The sequence below is a fragment of the Molothrus aeneus genome, chromosome Z (genome assembly GCF_037042795.1).
Source record: "Molothrus aeneus isolate 106 chromosome Z, BPBGC_Maene_1.0, whole genome shotgun sequence".
NCBI classification, from domain to species: Eukaryota; Metazoa; Chordata; class Aves; order Passeriformes; family Icteridae; genus Molothrus; species Molothrus aeneus.
In genome coordinates, this window is record NC_089680.1 from 67,378,133 (window position 1) to 67,397,446 (window position 19,314).

General features: G+C 40.8%; 1 protein-coding gene, 1 long non-coding RNA gene and 1 other non-coding gene across 4 annotated transcripts in view; 2 read left to right on the forward strand and 1 right to left on the reverse strand.

Annotated features, from left to right (window-relative positions):
• The first annotated feature begins 10,457 nt into the window (after positions 1–10,457).
• LOC136569123 (uncharacterized) lies at positions 10,458–13,109 on the forward strand. The gene is made up of 5 exons (XR_010785314.1): positions 10,458–10,553; positions 10,647–10,717; positions 11,513–11,619; positions 12,256–12,468; positions 12,914–13,109. It is a non-coding gene; the product is annotated as an uncharacterized lncRNA (long non-coding RNA).
• Positions 10,866–10,998, forward strand: LOC136569462 (small nucleolar RNA SNORA13). Its single transcript, XR_010785355.1, has one exon. It is a non-coding gene; the product is annotated as a small nucleolar RNA SNORA13 (small nucleolar RNA).
• A 1,681-nt stretch (positions 13,110–14,790) lies between the features above and the next one.
• EPB41L4A (erythrocyte membrane protein band 4.1 like 4A) overlaps positions 14,791–19,314 on the reverse strand; it is a 119,044-nt gene continuing 114,520 nt past the window's right edge. For both annotated transcript variants that reach the window (XM_066569103.1, XM_066569101.1), the window contains exon 23: positions 14,791–18,939. In XM_066569103.1, coding sequence (XP_066425200.1) covers positions 18,811–18,939 — 129 coding nt within the window. In that variant the 3' untranslated portion in view covers positions 14,791–18,810. The remainder of the gene's footprint in view (positions 18,940–19,314) is intronic.

Here is a 19,314-nt window from a genome sequence, read left to right on the forward strand (position 1 = left end):
TATGTGAGTCATCCCACCACATTTCCATGATGGCAATTACATCATAGCTCTACTGCTGAACAATGGGGCCTCCATTTCTTCCTGTTTGTTACTCATGCTGTGTGCATTAGTGTACATGCACCTCAGCTGGGCTGCTGATTTCACCCCTAAGTCAGGCTTATCACCCTTGGGCCTGCTTCCAGAGAGCCCAGCTGCATCCCCTTCCCCCTTCAAACCTCAGGTTAAAGCCCTCTCAATGTGTTCTGCCAGTTCATGAGCTGAAATCCTTCTGCCCTTAACAGAGAGATGGAGCCCATCCAGTTCCAGCAGGCCAGGTGCCAAAAAAGTTGCCCCATAATCAAGGAACCCAAAATTCTGCTTTGGGCCACTTGTTAATAACATGGGTTCTCCTGTTCCTTTCAACATTTTTCTCCATCACCAAAGGGACTGAGCAGAACATGACCTGTGCCCCTGCCCTATCAACCACTTGACCCAGTGCCCTAAAGTCCCTTTTTATTGCCCTGACACTCCTCTTTTCAATCTCATCACTGTCAGCCTGGAGTATGAGCAGTAGGTAATAATCAGAGGGTCAAATCAGCCCAGGGACTCTCTCAGTAATATCCCATATCCGGGCCCCAGGGAGGCAGCAGACCTTCCTGTGGGATGGGTCTGGCCAACAAATGGGGCCCTCTGTTCCCCTCAGAAGGGAGTCACCTACTATGACTACCCTTCTTTTCATTTTAATGCCAGAAGTAGTGTTCTGTCTGGCAAGTAGGAGGCTCATTGGGCAGATAATTTTCTTCTACATCCGCTGGCTGACCCTCTGGATCCATGGCCTCGTACCTATTCTGAAGTGGCACCTGGGTAGGTGATGGGGGTTGGGAGGAGTTTTTATTACCTCCTCAAGCAGGGACCCATTTCCACCCCCCTTCATCCACCAGATGTCCTCCTACTGCCTCCTATTGACAGTGGGAGACATGGGAGTCTTCTGACTCCTGATGGATCTCCCTCAGGGATGGAAGGGCTGAACTCCACCAGTCTATTTCCCTTTCACTTTCCCTGATACTCTTTAGTCTTTCAACTTCCTCCTTAAGCCTGGCCACCAGCGAAAGGAGATCACTCACCTGTTCACACCACAGGCAGGCTTCTTCTGCAATGCCCCCTGGTACCACTGATAAGCCCAAACACTCTGCACAGGAATGGGTTGGGACAGACACATCCTTTTTGGAGGGTTGGCTTCATACACTTTTACTAATTGCAGGTTTTGATTGTGCAAAAACCATTACCAACAACAACAACAACAACAACAACAACAACAAAAAAACCAACAGAAACCAACCAACCAAAAGAAACAACTTACTAAAAACCTCACTAGCAGGAGGAAACCTGCAACCCTGCCTGTGCGAACTGCCACACAAACTGCCATGCCATGCTCTGAGAGCCGTGTCATGCTCCCTAGAGCCCTCTTTTAATTACCCCACCACTCACAGGAGGAAAAACCTGCCCTGCACCTGGGTGGCTAACAAGAATCACCAAGTGCTACCTGTAAGGGTCAATAGAAAGCTTGCTACCAAAGCCTCACTCTGCCCTTTCCATAGCTTGGCATTGCATTTACCCCAGTGAGAAGGCAAGTCTGCAAGGAGGAACAGGTATGTGAGGTATCCAGTGCCTCAGCTGGCTCACCCTGGTCTGCAACTAATGTGCCTCCCTGCCATTGCAGCTGGGTATGTCCTCAGTGGACCCTGAACACAAACTTCTCCTAGGGAATGGACACCTGTGACCAGCAGATGTTCTAGTCTAAGTTAAAGCAAATAGCTCTTGAGGAGAAGTGAAAAGTTGTATCCCATTTCCATAGTGAATAAAGCTATGGGGGTTTTCTTATGCATGGGACAAGAATCGCAAACCTATTCATGTTGCAGTACAAATGAATACCACAGTGTATAATTTATCATTTATAATTCATCACTCATAATTGCTCATCGTGAATGGGACAAATATTGTAGATTAATACTGACATTTTTCATATTGCAGCCTGAAAGGATCTTCTACTCTGCAATTTCCTAATTAAAAGAGGATGTGTGCAATCACAGAATGAAAGAAAAGCTCTGATTATCTTAGCCTATGTCAAGCCAACACATTTGCCAGTGAAACTACAATACTGAGGGTTAATGAGCAGCATTAGTGTAAAATAATGTTAATTCTGCATATTAACACTAGCAGATAGCATTATTTCTCAACTAGGAGCACAGTCTCACAACTGAGTATTTCATTCTCTGAATCACACTGTGCTGTCATTTCAAAAGAAAAATCTCCTGGAATTTTACATCCTACTCAGAAAGGATATATTTAAAAAACCTGAACCATGCAAAAGATCAATGGTCATCAAATAATACTATAGAAGTGCATAGCAGAAGAAGCACATGGGGAAAGAAGGCAGAAAAGCACATGGATTGAACTGAATTCCAGTTCTGTGGTCAGTCTGCAGCAAGCCAAGCCAATTTTTCTGGCCTGCAGTTTCCTTCCAGATGCACTTTTCCCTGAGGACTCTATGGAAGCAAGTCACAAGGTGCATGAATTGTCACATAATCTTCACCTAGCTTGCACCTAGCTGCCTCCCTTCAAAGGATCCCTCAAGATCTGTCACTAATTATTCCATATTTCTAGGAAGCCTCAGGTCTACCATTTAAGCAGAACAGAACTGTACTATATTCATAACTGCTCTTCTGTTAGGGGATAAGTAGGGCCCACTGCCACCATTAGGTAAAACAACACTGCTCACTGACTAGAAAATATGATCATCAGGCAAACATAGATATGTGTCAAAATACTCTTAAAAGGGCATAATTTTTTCTTTATTAGTCCAAATTAGGTAATTCCTAAGCACATCAGGACTAGGAACTTCCAGCAGGGACACAGAAATGTCAGATCACTACAGAAAAGGCCAGATGAAAGACATCAGTGGTTAACTTTTTCAGAGATGGCCATTTTTAAACACTCCTCTCACCAGAAACTTTGTCAGCACATCTCTCTCCTTCCAGTTCCCCTGTTTCCCAGTGACCTAGAGACATGGTGATTTTCAAGATATGTCATTTATATACAGACAGCAGCACTTACAGTAATGATATGCCAGCACCTTTTTCAGAGTGAGAAATGCTGCCAACACAGTTAGTGCCCAGGCAATTGTTACAACTTCCTAAACCTCTATAGAAGTAAAAGCCAGAACAGTGATGCATCTGTAACACAGCCATAGGCTCCATTCTTACAAAGCCAGAGGAGCTGCAGCTACAGAACATTTTTACAAAGGAAATGGATTGGTAATTTAAGTACCTAGGTGACAGCTCCTGATTATCTGCACAAGAATAAACAAGAACTTTTCTGTAAAACAAATGTTGTTGAATCTCTTCTTTCCACTAGAAATTAAAGGACAGGGAACAAGGAGAGAGCCTGGGACCTGTCCAAGGGACTCTACAAAGAGAACACACCCTGAAGAAAAGCAAGGATACTGTAATCTTACTCACTATCGTTCTGCCCATTTCCACAGGACTAAAAGAACTTTGTTCCAAGAAACTGAAGAAATTATTCAAACTAAACCTGGAAGCCATATTCAAAATGTGCCCAGTGTCAAATTAACTGACACTACTCCTGGCTAATGTGCAAAGTGCTGTAATAACACTGAACTTCTAGTGGAAAGAAAAAAAACTACTTTCACAAACCACCCTAAAAAACTACTAGCACTACCACTACTACATGATGGTAATTTAGACAAAAAAATAGTCACCATTTTTACTCCATGCCCACCTTGACTGAGCTTCTCAACAACAAATAAACAGTTCAAATCCTTAACAATGATGGTAAGAATGAGGTAAGAATACACATAAGTGTATGTTTACGTTAACTAATGTTTTGAAAATAAAAGCTGTTTCCAGACCATTTGAATGTATCAGGAATTAAGAGTTAACTTTTCCAAAACAAGTGTAGTGTGTATACCATATACAGTGCAAGACAGTGCCAATACACATATAAAAACATCATTCTTTGAAAATAACCAGTCCACCAATTCAAAAATTAAAATTGTTTGACTTAACAATGGAGAAATTCTCACAATCAGAATCTGGGGCAGGTTCATGCGCTGTCCCCACAGAGCAGCTGAGCAGAGCTCATATCTGCTGAGCAGAACTGTGGACACTATGCCAAGGACTAATGTGTCATTTTCCTGAACCAGGTTCAAGTTTTCTGCCTAATTCAAAAGTAAATAAATATATTCTGCTGGGCAGATCTCTGCACCAAGCCATTCCCATCTTGATTTTCTGTGGCTTTTTCAATAATTGTGAGATTTATACAATAATGGAAACATTATCCTAAAAGTATATGTAAGGGAGCAGTCTGTTATTTGCCACTGATGCCCAAATCTACACATTAGTAAATGACTCTTCTTTTGGGGATGATCAGGTCCATGAAAATCTGCTTTACTAACTGATTTACCTGAGCCTGAGTACTTATTTTTACCAAATACTCAGTCCTAGAACTACCACAAAAGAGTCAATTGCTGGATTCATATGACAGGGGAAAAGACAATTGCTCTAAACATTTGTTATGTCCAGGATAACCTAGCCCACTGTCTTGTTAGTAGTGATAAACATCACAGAACAGGTAGGAAAACACTCTGGCAAATCAGCTCCAAATGCAGTGCAAGAGAAGAAGAGACCTTTGATACAGAGTGGTTACAAAAAATTTCTGAAAACAAAAACTCTTACAGGTTTAACAAAATTTTTAGTGTGCCGGTATTTTAGTGGGTTTTGTAGTTTATCATACTCAGCAGGTGAGGCTACCAACAGAAGCTGAGAGGAACTTGCAAATGCCTTGCACAAATCAGCTGAATAGGGAAATACAGTGGCAAACAAAATCAGTAACAACAAATAAAAAGGAGAAAAAAAATTACACTGAGAGTCCCAAAATGTTTTCCATTAATATTATAAGTTTTGAAGGAAATTGACATGTCATTATAGTCCAGTGAGGGGCTTCATTCAATGAAAAAGTGTTGCCAGAAAAGGAAGGGAATGAGCCATTGAGAGAAGAGCTTAATAAGATTCGGCCATTCTTTTGCTCTCCAGAGTATCTGAAAAACTGCTAATTGACATTAAAACTCTTTCAAAGATATAGCCAGCTTCATGCTTCTGGAGGCAAGCTCACCACCTACAGCTGACTTCACACTGACTCATTGCCAGCTCCATACCCTTTCTCTAATTCAGCTGGTACTGACAAAAGACAGGACGCGCTGTTGACAGATCGCTGCTAGGCTCCTAAAAGCCCGGCAACCTGGCATTACTGTCCTGGCCGTACTGCTCGCCATTCTCGGAATTACACTGACCTCTGCTGGGCTGCAGGAAAACAAGACGCCGAAAATTAAGGCGGATAAAAATCCAAGGAAATCATACCCTGCAACTTCGGTGGGAGTTCAGCAAGGGCATGCAGAAAATCTGATTTTGCAAGTGCCTCAAGACAGCCCAATAGGAACACACTAATGCCTTGCTGCTCACAAATCACTTTAGAGATATTTCAGCTTTTACAACTACGCTCCCTCCAAATAGTCCACTGTGCTGTGTTAGGATTTTCTGTAACACCACTAAAATATTGTGCACACAGTGGCCCTTTAATCTTTATGAAGAAAAGGAAGCAAAGAATAGGTGGATCTGCAAGCTTTCTTTGCAACATACATCTCAAACTGAAGTCCATATGTTTAACCTTTCTTGACTCTTCTCAGGCTATATTGAACTATTTTTATTAATTTTATCATCTTCTACTGCACATTTTAGTGTGCCTGAAGGCAAATTGCATGTTTTTGGGACTCTGACCGTTTCAGTGACCGGATTTGTGGCATGCTGCCACAAACACCAGCACTGACAAAACTCATGGAACAGTTAATTGATGTTGGGAACTGAAATGAGGCCATAAGGCAGGAAGGGCAGGAACTGGTTTTCTTGTTGAAGAAAGCACAACGGGGAATTTTAGCCTTACAAGTTAGTGTTGGAATTCACTCAGGAAAACTAAGGACACACCCAGACAGAGTGGAACAAAACAAGATGTTTATTGCAGATTCAGACTTTGACTGCTTATTAGCATTCATAGGAAATCAATGACTACTGAAAAGGATAAGGAGACAGAACTGTGCTTACTCCACTTGTAGGGTAAGACTGAATATTCACTCTCCCTTGAACATAGTAATAAATTTATAAAAGACTTAGTTTGACATTATTTTTCCTGGGGTGTGGTGGTGCAGGGAGCCCCCTTCTGACTATGTCAGTTGCCAGCTGTTGAATTCTACTTTGAAAAGAAGTAAGAGTGAATTAAGAGATCATTTATGATATGCAGTACTTTTTAAAACTGAAGTTAATGTCATTTAAAGCCTAATGGGCTCTTTCAGTACTAACTTGTCAGAAATATTCTCAGGTCTGACAAAACACATCAGTAATAGGTATAGGCCTTTTGTGCATGTTCAGGAAGTGCTTAAGAATATTTTAACAGAAAGGAAAGATCTCAGCTTATGTAGCTGTTAACAGCAGACTCACTTAAGTGCTGGGTTTGAAGCAGTTCAGCAGACCTTGAAAACACAAATGCTGTCCACACATACTCAGAGACACAGGTACCTTGCTGCTGGAAGTCTGCAGTGCCATTTGCAAGTTGGTTAAACAGATTGAAAAGAAATTTGTGCAAAAGAATGAATACACTAGAAAATGTAGTCATTATCATTGCTTCCTCCCATGTTTTCTCCATTTGGCAGGATGACAAGCAGTGCACACCGCACTTTCAGCCAGCCAAATGATGACTTTTCAGAAAACCTTCAAGAAATTAATATTCTTTAGCCCTTTTATAATTTGGCTTTAAAAATATTGCCAATTGACACTGAAATAATTTCAGTGATTAAATAATTGATCACATGCTTAGGAAACAAAAGAGAAAGTAGTACCTTACCGTTAACTTCAAAGACAAAAACCTGAGTGTCTTATGCCTTTCACTAGGTAGGTTCAGGTTTTCTTTCTTAATCACTCTAGGGTCAAAGTTGTCCTCTTGTGCCTTGTGGTTGTGTTGACAAATTGGAATACATCAACCACTGCATGTACTGGACAGTGGTTTAACTCAAATTCCACATAAGAGGCCACAAAGCTACAATGGGGCTTTGTACCAGAGCAGATAATTCAAAGCTGCTAACCATGCAAAATGTACAATAAATAATCTGAACAACACGGCCAACTGCTGGGACAGAACTGTCCTGACCTGGCAAAGCAGGACTCACACTTTAACCTTCTGTTAAACCTCCCACATATTTAAATGTGGTTTCTGTTTCCACCTCAAGAGGTTTTTCTTATCTACTAGGTAACTAAGAATTATTGTTAGTTATGTCTTCAATCTAGCATGTCCTGGTTTTGTGGGAATATTCGTAACAAATAAAATGATCACAGTCTCAGAGATTAGGAATTCAGATTCACTGTGATCATCTAGAAGAGAAGCACATTAAGTCATTCCAATTTGAATTATGTTGCCACTTTCCAGAAAATTCTAACCCTAGTAGGACTAAATGAATCAGTTTGAAAAAGTAAATAAATCCAGCTGTGCAGTATCATCTCCTGTCTTTTGTAAATTGTGCCACTGATTATTTTTACTGTCTTCCAAGTTGTTCAGTAAAAAAAAGAAAAACAGGATGTGTGATCAATGTCCCTAACCTGTTCATGATCTGAAAAGCTTTGATCACTGTTTTCTCATGGTATATGACTGCTTCAGCAAGTTTACCAAACTGAAAGGCTTGAGAGAAGGGATTCTCTTCAAAGAGACCTCAACAGGTTTGAGAGGGGGGGTTCATAAGACTTGGTGTTGTTCAACCTGGAGAAGACTTTAAAGCAGCCTTTCGATACTTAAAGGGAGCTTATAAGAAAGATACAGACAGGCTTTTTACCATTGCCTGTAGTGACAGAACAATGAACAATGGTCGGAAACTAAAAGAGGAGAAATTTAGACATTAGAATTGGACATAAGGAATAAATTTTACTCTGAGGATAGAGTCAGATTGCCCAGGGAAGCTGTGGATGTCCCCATTATACTGGAAGTCTTCAAAGCCAGGGTGGTGGGGTGTCTTTGTGCAGCCTGGTCTATGAAAGATGCCCTTGCCAATGGCACAGAGTTTGGACAAGCAGGTCCCTTCCAACCCAGACCATTCTGTGACTCTGTGACTCAGTAACAATTTCTGGGTTCACCTGAAGGGACCATATCGTTCATACAGTCAGTTATTGTTCTATAGATGGAACACAGCAAATCAAGTTCTCCTGTATCCCCAGGCAAAAATAATAAATATCACAGACATTTAAAGCTTTTTCTTCACTATACTATTTACTTAGATAATCAAAACCTACTTATATCTGACTTAAACTTCTGTCCAAGCGCTGCTGTCCCTGAGCAGCAAATCAACACTTGACTGTATCAGCAACACAGAGTAACAGATCTCCACTGATTTAATACCTTGACTGTCACCTACAATCTCATGTGTCCCTCCAAGACCACTACTTGTGAATTATAAGTATCACTTTACTCAATGTGCTGACCTTTATGCATGCATAAGTTTAGCTTGAGACAATGCCTAAGACAACTGTGCATCTTCCTCATGTGCAAAACAGAATTTCAAATGACAAGCCAAAGCTATTAGAGGTGAATCTATTTAAAATTAATGTTGATGTTATTTTAGTTTGTGCTATAAACAGAGCACTAATATATGCTTAGACATGTCTAAGCATAAGGATGCAAAAGCTAATTTCTGTAAAGCAAACTAATGTTGCACCCCTGCAAGTATGAAGGCTTTCCCAGAAGCTCTAAGTGATGACATCTGCTTGCCCCTTAACTTTTTATTTGTCTTTATTCCTCCTAAGTGTCTTGGCTGCAATGAATCATGTCTCTTTGCCTGGGCATTAGGCAGCCTTCTCATAACCTCCTGTAATTTAGCTAAGGTGAACAAACACCTGCAGAACACACTCCAGGCTGTCCTGCAGAAGTGATTTGGCAACTCTGCCTTTTGGACACTGTGTAAGTGCTTCCTCTGATATTCCCAGGTACGGAGGAGCCAAAAGAAGCAAGCAGACCACAGCAGCCCAAAGAAGCAGAGCAAGGTGGATTCCAGCAAAGAACGTGAAACCCCATTGAGTGCAAGAAAATGCTGACCACTCCACAAGCAAAGAAGCAGGCACACAGACGTGAACTGCACAGAGATTCCAACTTGCGCCTTAGGTCTTGTGTTTCACCCACAGATTGGGTGGGTGGGATTTATAAGTGTGGGAATCAGTAGTGTTGTAGAATTTTTTGTTAGATGATAGCTTAATCCATCAGAGCAAGGCAGGTAGTAGAGCTGTACAGGTTTCCCTATAGCTGGCACCAGCCTCACCCTGCTCTTCCCTGGACACGCTGCCAGTTTATCCTCCTGGTGTACCTGCCTGCTCTGATTCCCCCTTCTCACAGGATTTCAAATGTGTGAACACAAGTTCAGGAAATGTGGAAAATATCCACTCTGGGAGAGCTGAGCTTCTGCCAGCACTCAAGCCTTAAATATCGAGGGCTGTCTCAACCTGTAGTGTGCACCAAGACCGGTTCCTCTCTCCATGTGCTCCCGGCAGAGGAAACAGCAGATGAGGCACATTTTGGCTCTCTGAACTGACATAACAGCTAAATTTAGAAAAGAAACATTGCGTATTCTGCAAGGGAGCAAAGTGGAGGCTTCCACCAGTCAAGCACAGAGAAAGGTAAAAGGTCACAGCTTACAGAGCAAAACATCCTCGGTCCACCTAATGCACGTTTATTTCTGTGATGTAACCTTGCGCAATTCTTCAAACACAGTCCTTTTCTTTATTAAGCAACTTCTACTGTATGTCATCTGAGGGCACTGGTTATGTTTACAAAAGGCGAGGGGAGTTCAGCCTGGGGACAGACAATTTAACCTGAAGACATCGCAACCACGAGCGAGCGGTGCACGGGATGGGGTGTTACGTGCAGTCACCTCACCGTGGGAACCCCGGGAATTTTCCCGCCGCAGCCTCGTCGCCGCGAGAGCACAGGGAATACAGGAGTCCCCGGAGCCCCCACAAAGGCCCCGGGAACACCGGGAGCTGCCACAAGGAACAGGAAGCACCAGCAACTTCCCCTCCGCAACACCACACGCCTCGGCGGGCGCGGCATTGCGCATGCGCAGACAGCAGGATGCGACACCGCTTCCCTCTCGGAGGCGCCTCCATCGCCGCAGTAAGACAGGGGGGAGAGCCGATGCTGATCTGCACCCCGGCGCCTTTCCAGGGCGGTGTCGCCTGCTCAGAACTCCTTTTGCGTGGATGGCCGAATCTGTAGCCTCGCGTCTGCGGCAGAGTCAGTACGCGGGCGCTGCGCTGCGGGAAGAGGTGGAGGCGGCGCACGGCGTGCCCCCCTCCTTTTCGGGAGGGATGGTTCGCCCCGCGGGAGGCACGCCGGGAGCGGCGCGGCGGTCGGGGCTGCTGAGGGAGCTGCGGTGCGGGGCTGTGGTTATTGGCGCTGCTTGTCTTCGAAATCGGGTACTTACCTCTAGTACGTCCTTTTAGACTCCTTGTACTGTTCGTGTGTCTGTCGCTCTTCCAAATATGTCTTCTCCCTTTTTTTTTTCCCAGATGAAAGCAATGGAAGTTGGTCAGTGGCCGGAGCGTGCACCACCATGACCAAAAGATGTCCCAGGAGGATGGTATTCTTGGCTTTTCCTATTAAATGTTTGCGCTGTATATAATATTACTTAATTGCGAATTTTGAAATATTTTTCAGCTGATTAATTTCTCTTTTTCATAAACTGTGAATTTAATTTCAGGGGTAAAGAGTTCCCATACGTAACTTTTGGCCTTTGTGTTGCCCATTCATTCCTGTCCAGAATGGATGTGGTGTCAAAAAAGGCAAACAGGAATTCTTGCTCAAACTGGTTGAGGGAGCCGGTTATGTACCTTCCTTCTTTCTGTTTTTGCAAGGACAAAAAACCCCAAACAACATGTAGGAATAGTATGGTTGAGTAGCTATGTAGTAGATTTTATTCTGCAGTCTTTTAAAGTGGAGAATCTGACAGTTATTAAAAGAGGAAAAGCTAAAATTATAATGGCCACTTTTAGCATGGTTTAGCTCTCCTGTCTGTCATTACATCTGCAAGTAATTAGTACATAACTTTCCAGGCTTCTAGCAGTGGCTTCTAGATTTTCTATTGTAAAAAGACATTTACAGCTTAATACTCATGCACAGAAAAGATTAAATCTTCTTAAAGAGCAAAAATTGTGTTTTGTTTCTGTAGATTTGTGGGTTTCTTATTCAGTATTGAATAATATGTTTTCTATTCTTTTGTCAGAACAGAATATTTCTATTCTGACAAAAGAGTAGAAAACATATTATTTAATACTGAATAATAGACTTTCATTGATGCCCTTTTGAAAGTGTAAAGTGTTCTTGGATATTGTCAAATTCCTGACAGAACGTTTAATGCTAGGAATGCTTCCTGCAGGTTTCTAGTGTGTTTTGCTGGAAGTTTGGGATCTCCCTGTGTGGTGAAAGCCTCTGAGCTTGAGAAGGACATGTGGGAAGAAGCCGCCAAGTGCTGATTGCAAAGCTGTGAGTAGCAATAATTCCTTGTGCAATGCTCTCCTGTAGCCTGCCGTTAAAATGAAGCAGGCTTTCTGCTGAGAAGGAGGTTTGGCACAATGACTTTAGAGCAGAAATCAGAACTGAAACAGTGAGAGTGAGATCAGCCTGATGGCTATTCTTATCAAAAAGACCAAAGTGAAAGCTACAAAATAAAAATTTTGGTGTGGGTGGCTTTGTTAAATCAGTATGTGGCTGCCAGTGTGTCCAAGACAAGGACTTGCTTTCTCATGTTTGCTTTTAGGGGTGTGATATTGTGGAGCATTTCAGAACATAAGGATTGAAAATGTTAAAAAGACTGGCAAAGTATGAAAGAACGCTTGGAATATGCCAGATACTGCTTCACTGTAAAGTCTTGGAAAAGCCAACACTACTGAAAAGCTGAGTAGCGCAAGTCAGCCCAAATTTCATTAGTACAGACAAGGTATTAATAAAAATTACATGCACTATCAAGTCTTTTTTTTTGTGTAACCTACATTCCCAAGGGTGTGACATGTAATCCAAGTCTCTGAAGCCAGGAACTTATAGGTCAATACTGGAAATCTGGTGTAAGAATGATCCCCTACTACATCACTGTAGATTTTGTTTGGGTTGGGTTTTTTTCAGGAGAAAATACAACTAATCTTCAGTGAAGTGATGAAACTCCTCCAGGTTGGCCATAATGCTCTTGAAAGTAATAAAATCTGAAAGTTTCATCAACGAAATGTGAGAATCTGCTTGAGCAACACAGATGCACTGAATCCTTTACCCCTGCTGCTGGTAGGAAGTGAGCCTGTGAAATCCATCCACAACTTCTGCACCCCAGGCACTGTGGGCAAGGTGGGCACTCTGTGTATAAATCTCTCTCTGGGTAGAGAAAAGTTTGTGTAATCCATTACTAGTAAAGTGTCCAGTAACAGGGCTGTTGCTTGTTTTCCAACATAAAATTATTAAATCATGTGTATTATTGGCCTACTGTTCCCAGAGTGTTTTCCAATGTGCACGAGTTAGTACTACAGAAATTTCTGTTGATTCCCACTAGCCAGAAAGTGTTATTACTGCCACTAGCCTGTAGTTATCATCTGAATTCTTGCTTAGGTGGGCAGAAGGCTCTCTTACAGACAGGCTTCCTAAAAATTAGATTTGCAAATTTTACCTTTTCACCCAAGGGATGAGGGGAAGCTCGTCTTTGTAATATTGTATTAGTGTTGGGGATTTAGAGGATGTTCCTGCAAAGAGTTGTGTGCTACATGTGTCTCACATTGTGTGTTTATTTTTTCCTTAGGAACAATTGCTAGAACCAGCCTGAGAGCAATGCCTGTCTATTGAAACACTCTTGCCTAAGAAACAAAAAAACTGTTTAAAAGATGGACTACTAAGCCTCCATGTAGTAATACAAAGTGCATTTAACTGCATTGTGTCAGTGTCTGGTAATGTTTATGTAGACAAAGAAATAAAGATTTATGTTTCTCCTCTCAGAATTTTTGTCTTTTCCAAGCTTTAGTGCTTCTGTTTCAGAGTTCAGATGTCTTTGTGTTATTGTTGGGATACCAATAATCTCTGTATGAAACAAAGCCTAGGAGTGAGTTGGGATGTGATGATTTAAACCATGGTGTCCTGCAGTATTTGGAGATAGAGTTGGCTGAGATTTGTATTGTAAGCAAAAGCAGAAATTTAAAAAGTAAAAATTCAGCAAACCTGGGTTTAAAAATAGCAGGAAAGGTGTTTATCCAACATGGAGAACATCAAGCTTGGTTTATTATCACCTTGACCATCTACATTATGTGGTACTTCAGCATAACTTGGACTGAAATACTCTTGAGATAATTGGGATTGCTGCTTATTTTCCTAGGAAGACTTAACATGGTTTATCAGAAGAACAAATGCTTAAATTGTGTATCTTGCACTGTGATTTTTCAGTACTGAATGTAAGCATGTTAATACTTCTAAGTGCAAGGTTGTTTTTAGTTTGTCAAGAGAGAAGGAGGTTTAGACAAGAGTAATTAATTTTTAAGAGATCCAGCTTGTAATTATGGGATGTACTTGAAAGTTTAGGGTTTTTATTAGGGATTACATTCCCTGAAGATACCATCTGTTCAGGAGTTCCGCTCGTGGGCCTTTGTTCCTGAAGTGTAAGACCAAGATGAGTAGCATTTTAAAATTTAAAAAAAATCTCATGAGCTACAGCTAGTGACAGGATTTGATGATTGGTACCTAACCCCAGGGTTAGATACTTGATTGGTATCAACCTCAGGGTAAACTTCCTTTCAACTAAAAAAGATGTAGAACCCCAAGCTTTAATATGTAATGCAGGTGTTAGAGTGGGGTAGAACAAGAGAAAAGTGAGCTACATGGAGCAATAGGTGCGTGCAAGGGTCACAGATTACTTAAATAATAATGCTGGTAAATATGAAGTACGATGTTAAACATTAGGACTGCCTTTTACTTTGTATGACTGGCTAACTGAATTGCACCCTTGAAAAAAACATCAGAGTATAAGAATCTGCTCAGCAATAAAAACTGAAGAGAAAGGATAAGGTATTCATATTCTGGAACAACCTTCTACATGCACTGAAACCCTGCTTTGCGGGAACTTGGTGGACACCATGTGCTCCTGGGTAGTAGAAAAAATAAATCTTTCAGAGTTTGGTTATTTTTTGCTTTTGTTTCTGCTTTACTAAATTCCTTTATTTTGACCCACAAGGATTTTTTCCATCTAATTCCCTTGCCCATCCTGTTAAGGAGGGGAGCGATAGAGCAGCTTGGTGGGCACCTGGTGTCCTGCCAAGGTCAACACACCACAGGTCTTACTAAGGAGAACAAATACAGGAATAAAAACAGACACATTAAGGAGAGAGTGTCTGCCACACTGGCTCTGTATCTGTGTTTTTGCTTTGACAGCTTACATAGTCTGCTGCTTCCTCTCTGGTGATTTTTAGGTGAGAAAGGAAACTGGTATAGATGTGCACTGGAAATGCAAAGCTTACACTGACAACTTCCTGCTACAAGATAAAATACTTAATCTGGAGAAGCTGTATCCTCAAGTGGATTTTAATTGGTACTACACCTGTTTTTACCAGATGGTGGTGTCAAATGAATCTGTGTTTCTGAAGGCTTTGCTCCTTAGTGTAATGTAAATAAGACACACAGGCAACCATGCAATGCCCTAAAAATTCAAGTTTTACTTGACTTTTAAATAACCTGGACACAAGTATTGACACAGCCATCTATCAAACTCATTTTAAAATAAAGCACACAGTTGCTTCATGAATACCTAATGTATATGGAACAAATGTATCACATTGGTATGTTCATGTATGTTGTCTTCAAATACCTTTCTAAGGGGTTCTGAATTAAACAAATCTTCCCAAAAGAAAACATGCTATCTCTTCAGTTCAATATCCACCTGCATAAAGGGAATGAGTTTGGCAACTTAAATAGTAATGACTTTGCAACAAACATCATCAATATAATGAGCTTGGTTAGAATACAAGTTGCAGAGTTAGTGATAGTGGTAAGAGGTGCAGTGTAGAAAACAGCATGTCCAGGCTAGTTCCAAATGAAAGAAACCAGCCAACTAAGCAAGGGAACCAGTATAGGATATACTACAGTCCTTTTGTGCTGTGATTAGCAAGCCCTCTTTATTGTATAAAATACATGTTTTGCAAAAGGTTGTGCAAATATGTTGCAATTGTTGCTAATTAGTGAAAGTTCTATAACTTACCAATGCTTAGCACTTATGGAAGTCTCAGAAAAGGTAAAGGCAGAGGCACAAAGTTAAAATCATTGGCCTGAAATCAGTTCAGGAGAATTAAGATGAGAAGGCCTCAAATACCAGTCCTTTGTCCAAGTGAGCAGGGGTCTGTGTATGGCATTCAACCCCAGGGTAAACTTCCTGACACTGTTACAGATCTCATGTCTTTTGCCTGATTCATCAGGATGTACAAGGATTTTAGACTGACATCCAGACTCCAGCTCTGAAAATGCAACTGCCTCTAGGCACTGAACGCCCCAGGAGAGCTGGGGAAGGGTAGCAACAGCGGAGAGGGCAAGGTGTAGCTCAGAGCTGTAAGAGGCTGATCACTTAGACATGTAGAGCTGGTTTAGGTGTAGAAGGCATAGCTGTGACACAGTGTTTTCAGTGATTGATCACTTGTGTGTGTGTATCTCTCACAAAAATATCATTAAAAAGGTGCTTTTCCTCAAATGATTGAGGAAAAGAAGTTTGAAGGGAAAGGAGAATCACATATATGAAAGAAACTTGTTTTTCTGTACTGTTAGCTGACAGTGATATCCTTGTTGCAAGTTTTGCCTTGTTTTGGCACAACAAAACATTTGGAAAATGTGTAATAGAGGCATTATATCTTTAGTCTTTTGTGGACACAAAACTGAATTGTAGTGGCCCAGGCTAACAGACTTGCTAAAAACCTGCTTCATCAGGGAGAAGATCACTAACTCAAATCTAGGGCTCTCTCTGTAAACTTCTCATCTAAAAGCAAAAAAGTTGGCTTGATTACAAAACAAATCTCCAGTGACTTGAGAATTTAAACCGTTCACTACTAGACTAGACAAGCTATTTTCTGATGTAGTGCAGTAAGTAAAATACCATGCACTTGGCTGAGGGTATCCAGCAATAACACACAAAAGGCCACAGGAAGATGAAAGCATACAGGAAAACATGAGGTTTGATATAAACCTTTGATCAATATTTAAAGACTGGCAAGATAGGTACACTATGTACAGATAATTCTCAATAACACAAATCCCCCTGCAGTAGTAGATATGTGATACTTACCTGTGCTGGGTAAGGATAGCAAACTCATAGTAATGATTAGAAAGCACCAAACTATAAGCAAGTGTGTAATGCTCCAAGCTGGAATACCTTCTCAAAGGAACAAGGAGCAGCTTTCATTGCTGATACTAATCAGTTCTTGTACAGTTTGTCATTTTTCAGTTGCCTTCCAAAAGATTGTGATGCTCTCCATTAAGCCATTTTGCCATGGTGATTTCTTTGATCAGGGTTTTTTGTTTTTGTTTTTCACCATTTTGCCATGGTGATTTCTTTGATCAGGGTTGATCAGGGTTTTTTGTTGTGGTTTGGGTTTGGATTTTTTTTTTTTTTTCATTTTGGTTTGTTTTGGTTTTTTGTTTTGTTTGGGCTTTTCTTGACTGTTGTTCTTGACAGTACTACACAAGGTCATAAACAGATCCTACAGGATCACTTTAAATTGGAGCAATGAAACCATTTAACAAACTTAAAAAGCTGAGTAAGTACTTTAAACCAAGCCCAACAATGTCCTAGAATTAAATCCACAGGAAATTCAAAAAATTCTAAAGAATCTCCATGAAAACTGAATTTTTACTACATGAATTTTTTTGATCTTGCTCTTTCCTTCCCTTAGATTTGTTTACTGAGACTGTAGAAGCAGAGCTGTCCCAAGTAAATGACCAAAGAAAAGTATTTGTTAAGTGAATCTGCCTTCCCTGCAGCACTTGCTAACCTAGAGACCACTCTATACTGTGATAGGAATATATAAACTGTATGGCGGCCACCCTGGCTAGTAACATCCACCTGACCACTTCACATCATGAAACAATGAAGAATCAAAAAATAAAGTGGAAAATAAAACACATTGTGCAACATTTTGCTTACCAGTTTAGTCAGTTAAAATGTGTATTATAATCCCATGCCTCTTGTAAAGTGTAACTTAAACACTTTATGCTAACTCCAGTTCTCAAGCAGTGTTGCTTTTCTGACAGGACTGCAATTCCCTGGTGTTGCTTGGACTGGAAGACACAGGATCACTGCAAATCTCTGTGGATTGTGAGGGTTGAATGTAGAGAGGACAGATGTAGAAAGGCACATGAGCTGCTACAGCTGTTTGTGACACTGTGTGACAAATTCAGTACTTAGTTCAATGATTACACTTAGCAAAAAATTACTTCCACAACACAAAGACTTTGCTAAGCTCCCTAGCAAGTCAGCAACACTTGAAGGTTCATCCATGGGCTGACTGTGGACAAATGGGAGGCAGAGAAGTGATTTTCAGATATATGTAAGAAGTGATAGGACAAGAGGAGAACCAGGCATCACTTCAGATATATATTAGAAGATAACCCACTCAATGTGCAGCATCATTAAAACTTAGTATTCCTACCATGACAATAGAAAAAAAAATTATAGTTCTCATACCTGAAATACCGCCTTTGTCATTTTAACATAGTAGAAATGGCTCAGAGAAAAGTGTCAGATTATTTTATATGAGATATTAAGACAGATTTTGCTAATCTAGATTAAAAAAAAAAAAAGGCGCTATTTTCTAGCTGTTTTAAATACTACTCCACAAGTTTCATTTAACCAGCACTGAAGTGCCTTGTTAAGCAGTCTTAACACAGTGGGTCAATTTATCTTCCCCAGTTTCCAATGTGCTTAACTACAAGTTGGTAAATGTATTTCTGTGGTATGGAATGTTCATTTAAATAGTCTCTCTACACAAAAGGACATTCAAAATTTAGAACACTTAAACCTGCCCAAAGCAAAGTAAGTCTGTATCATCTCTGGAATGCACTGCTACAGCATGTTACAGAGTCTACTGTTTTTGAGCTAAAATGGGTTGAGTCAGATTTTGTATCAACAACACAAGCATCTGTTACTGTGCTAGGTTAAAATAACTCTTATAAGAGCTATCTGTCCTTATGTCTCAGAACATAAGTTGATCCCCATATAAATTGTGAAGATAATTTCCCCATATCACACTGTATTGCACAATTGACCAAAAATATTACTAATTTACTTATCTTGAAGCATCTGATCCTGATCATGTCAGTTAACAGTCACTTCTTGGAACAAGGCTCTTCAGTTACAGAGCAGACCATGAAGCCTGTTTTGTTGCAGCAATTTTTTTGTTGTTGTTCATTTTTTGGAAATTTAACTACTGATCTTTCAGTTTTGAAAAGACTTTTGGTTTTGGTTGTCTATCAGGCAGCTTGTCCTCAATCAGTCACACCTCTAGAATGGTGTTGGTGATAAAACCATTGCTTGGTCTTCCCAGCAAGCAGGCTGCACTGCCAGGTGTCCTGAAGGAAAGACCACCACGTCGACTTCAGTTCCTTCTCTTGCACAAGTAAACAAATTCTCACTTTCCAAAGACCAAAATCCATTCACCATCTTCAATTCATCAGTCAAGTCTCCACCTTGAAGCGTGACACCTGTACAGTTTTTACAATCTTAGTGTTGGGTTTTCCATCAACATTATTAGTGGATAGCAGAGATGGTTCTTCTATCAGGCTGTCCTTAGATCCTTTCTGCCTCTGAAGAGAATAAATTAAACATGTTGTTGAAAAGATACAGAAGAATTTAAACATTGTATTTTGCTAACTTGCTATGAAAGCCTTAGGCTATGGTATGGCAATTCGTGTATACGTATATATACGTGCATCAGGAATATTAAAGTCTCTACATTTGCTTGATCAAACAGAACTTTTTTCCCTTCTTGCCTCCTGCCAGCTGCTGCCCCTTTGTGCTATTGCCTATTCAGGAAATGCCATGTTGATATTTAGCAAAACACTGCAAGTAAACACCCACAAGGAATTCATGTCCACTGTTGTGAGGGAGCCTGGGGCAGAGGGAAAAGAGAGGTGTTTGTACACACTGAACATTTTAACATTACTGGTATGGTAAGTTAG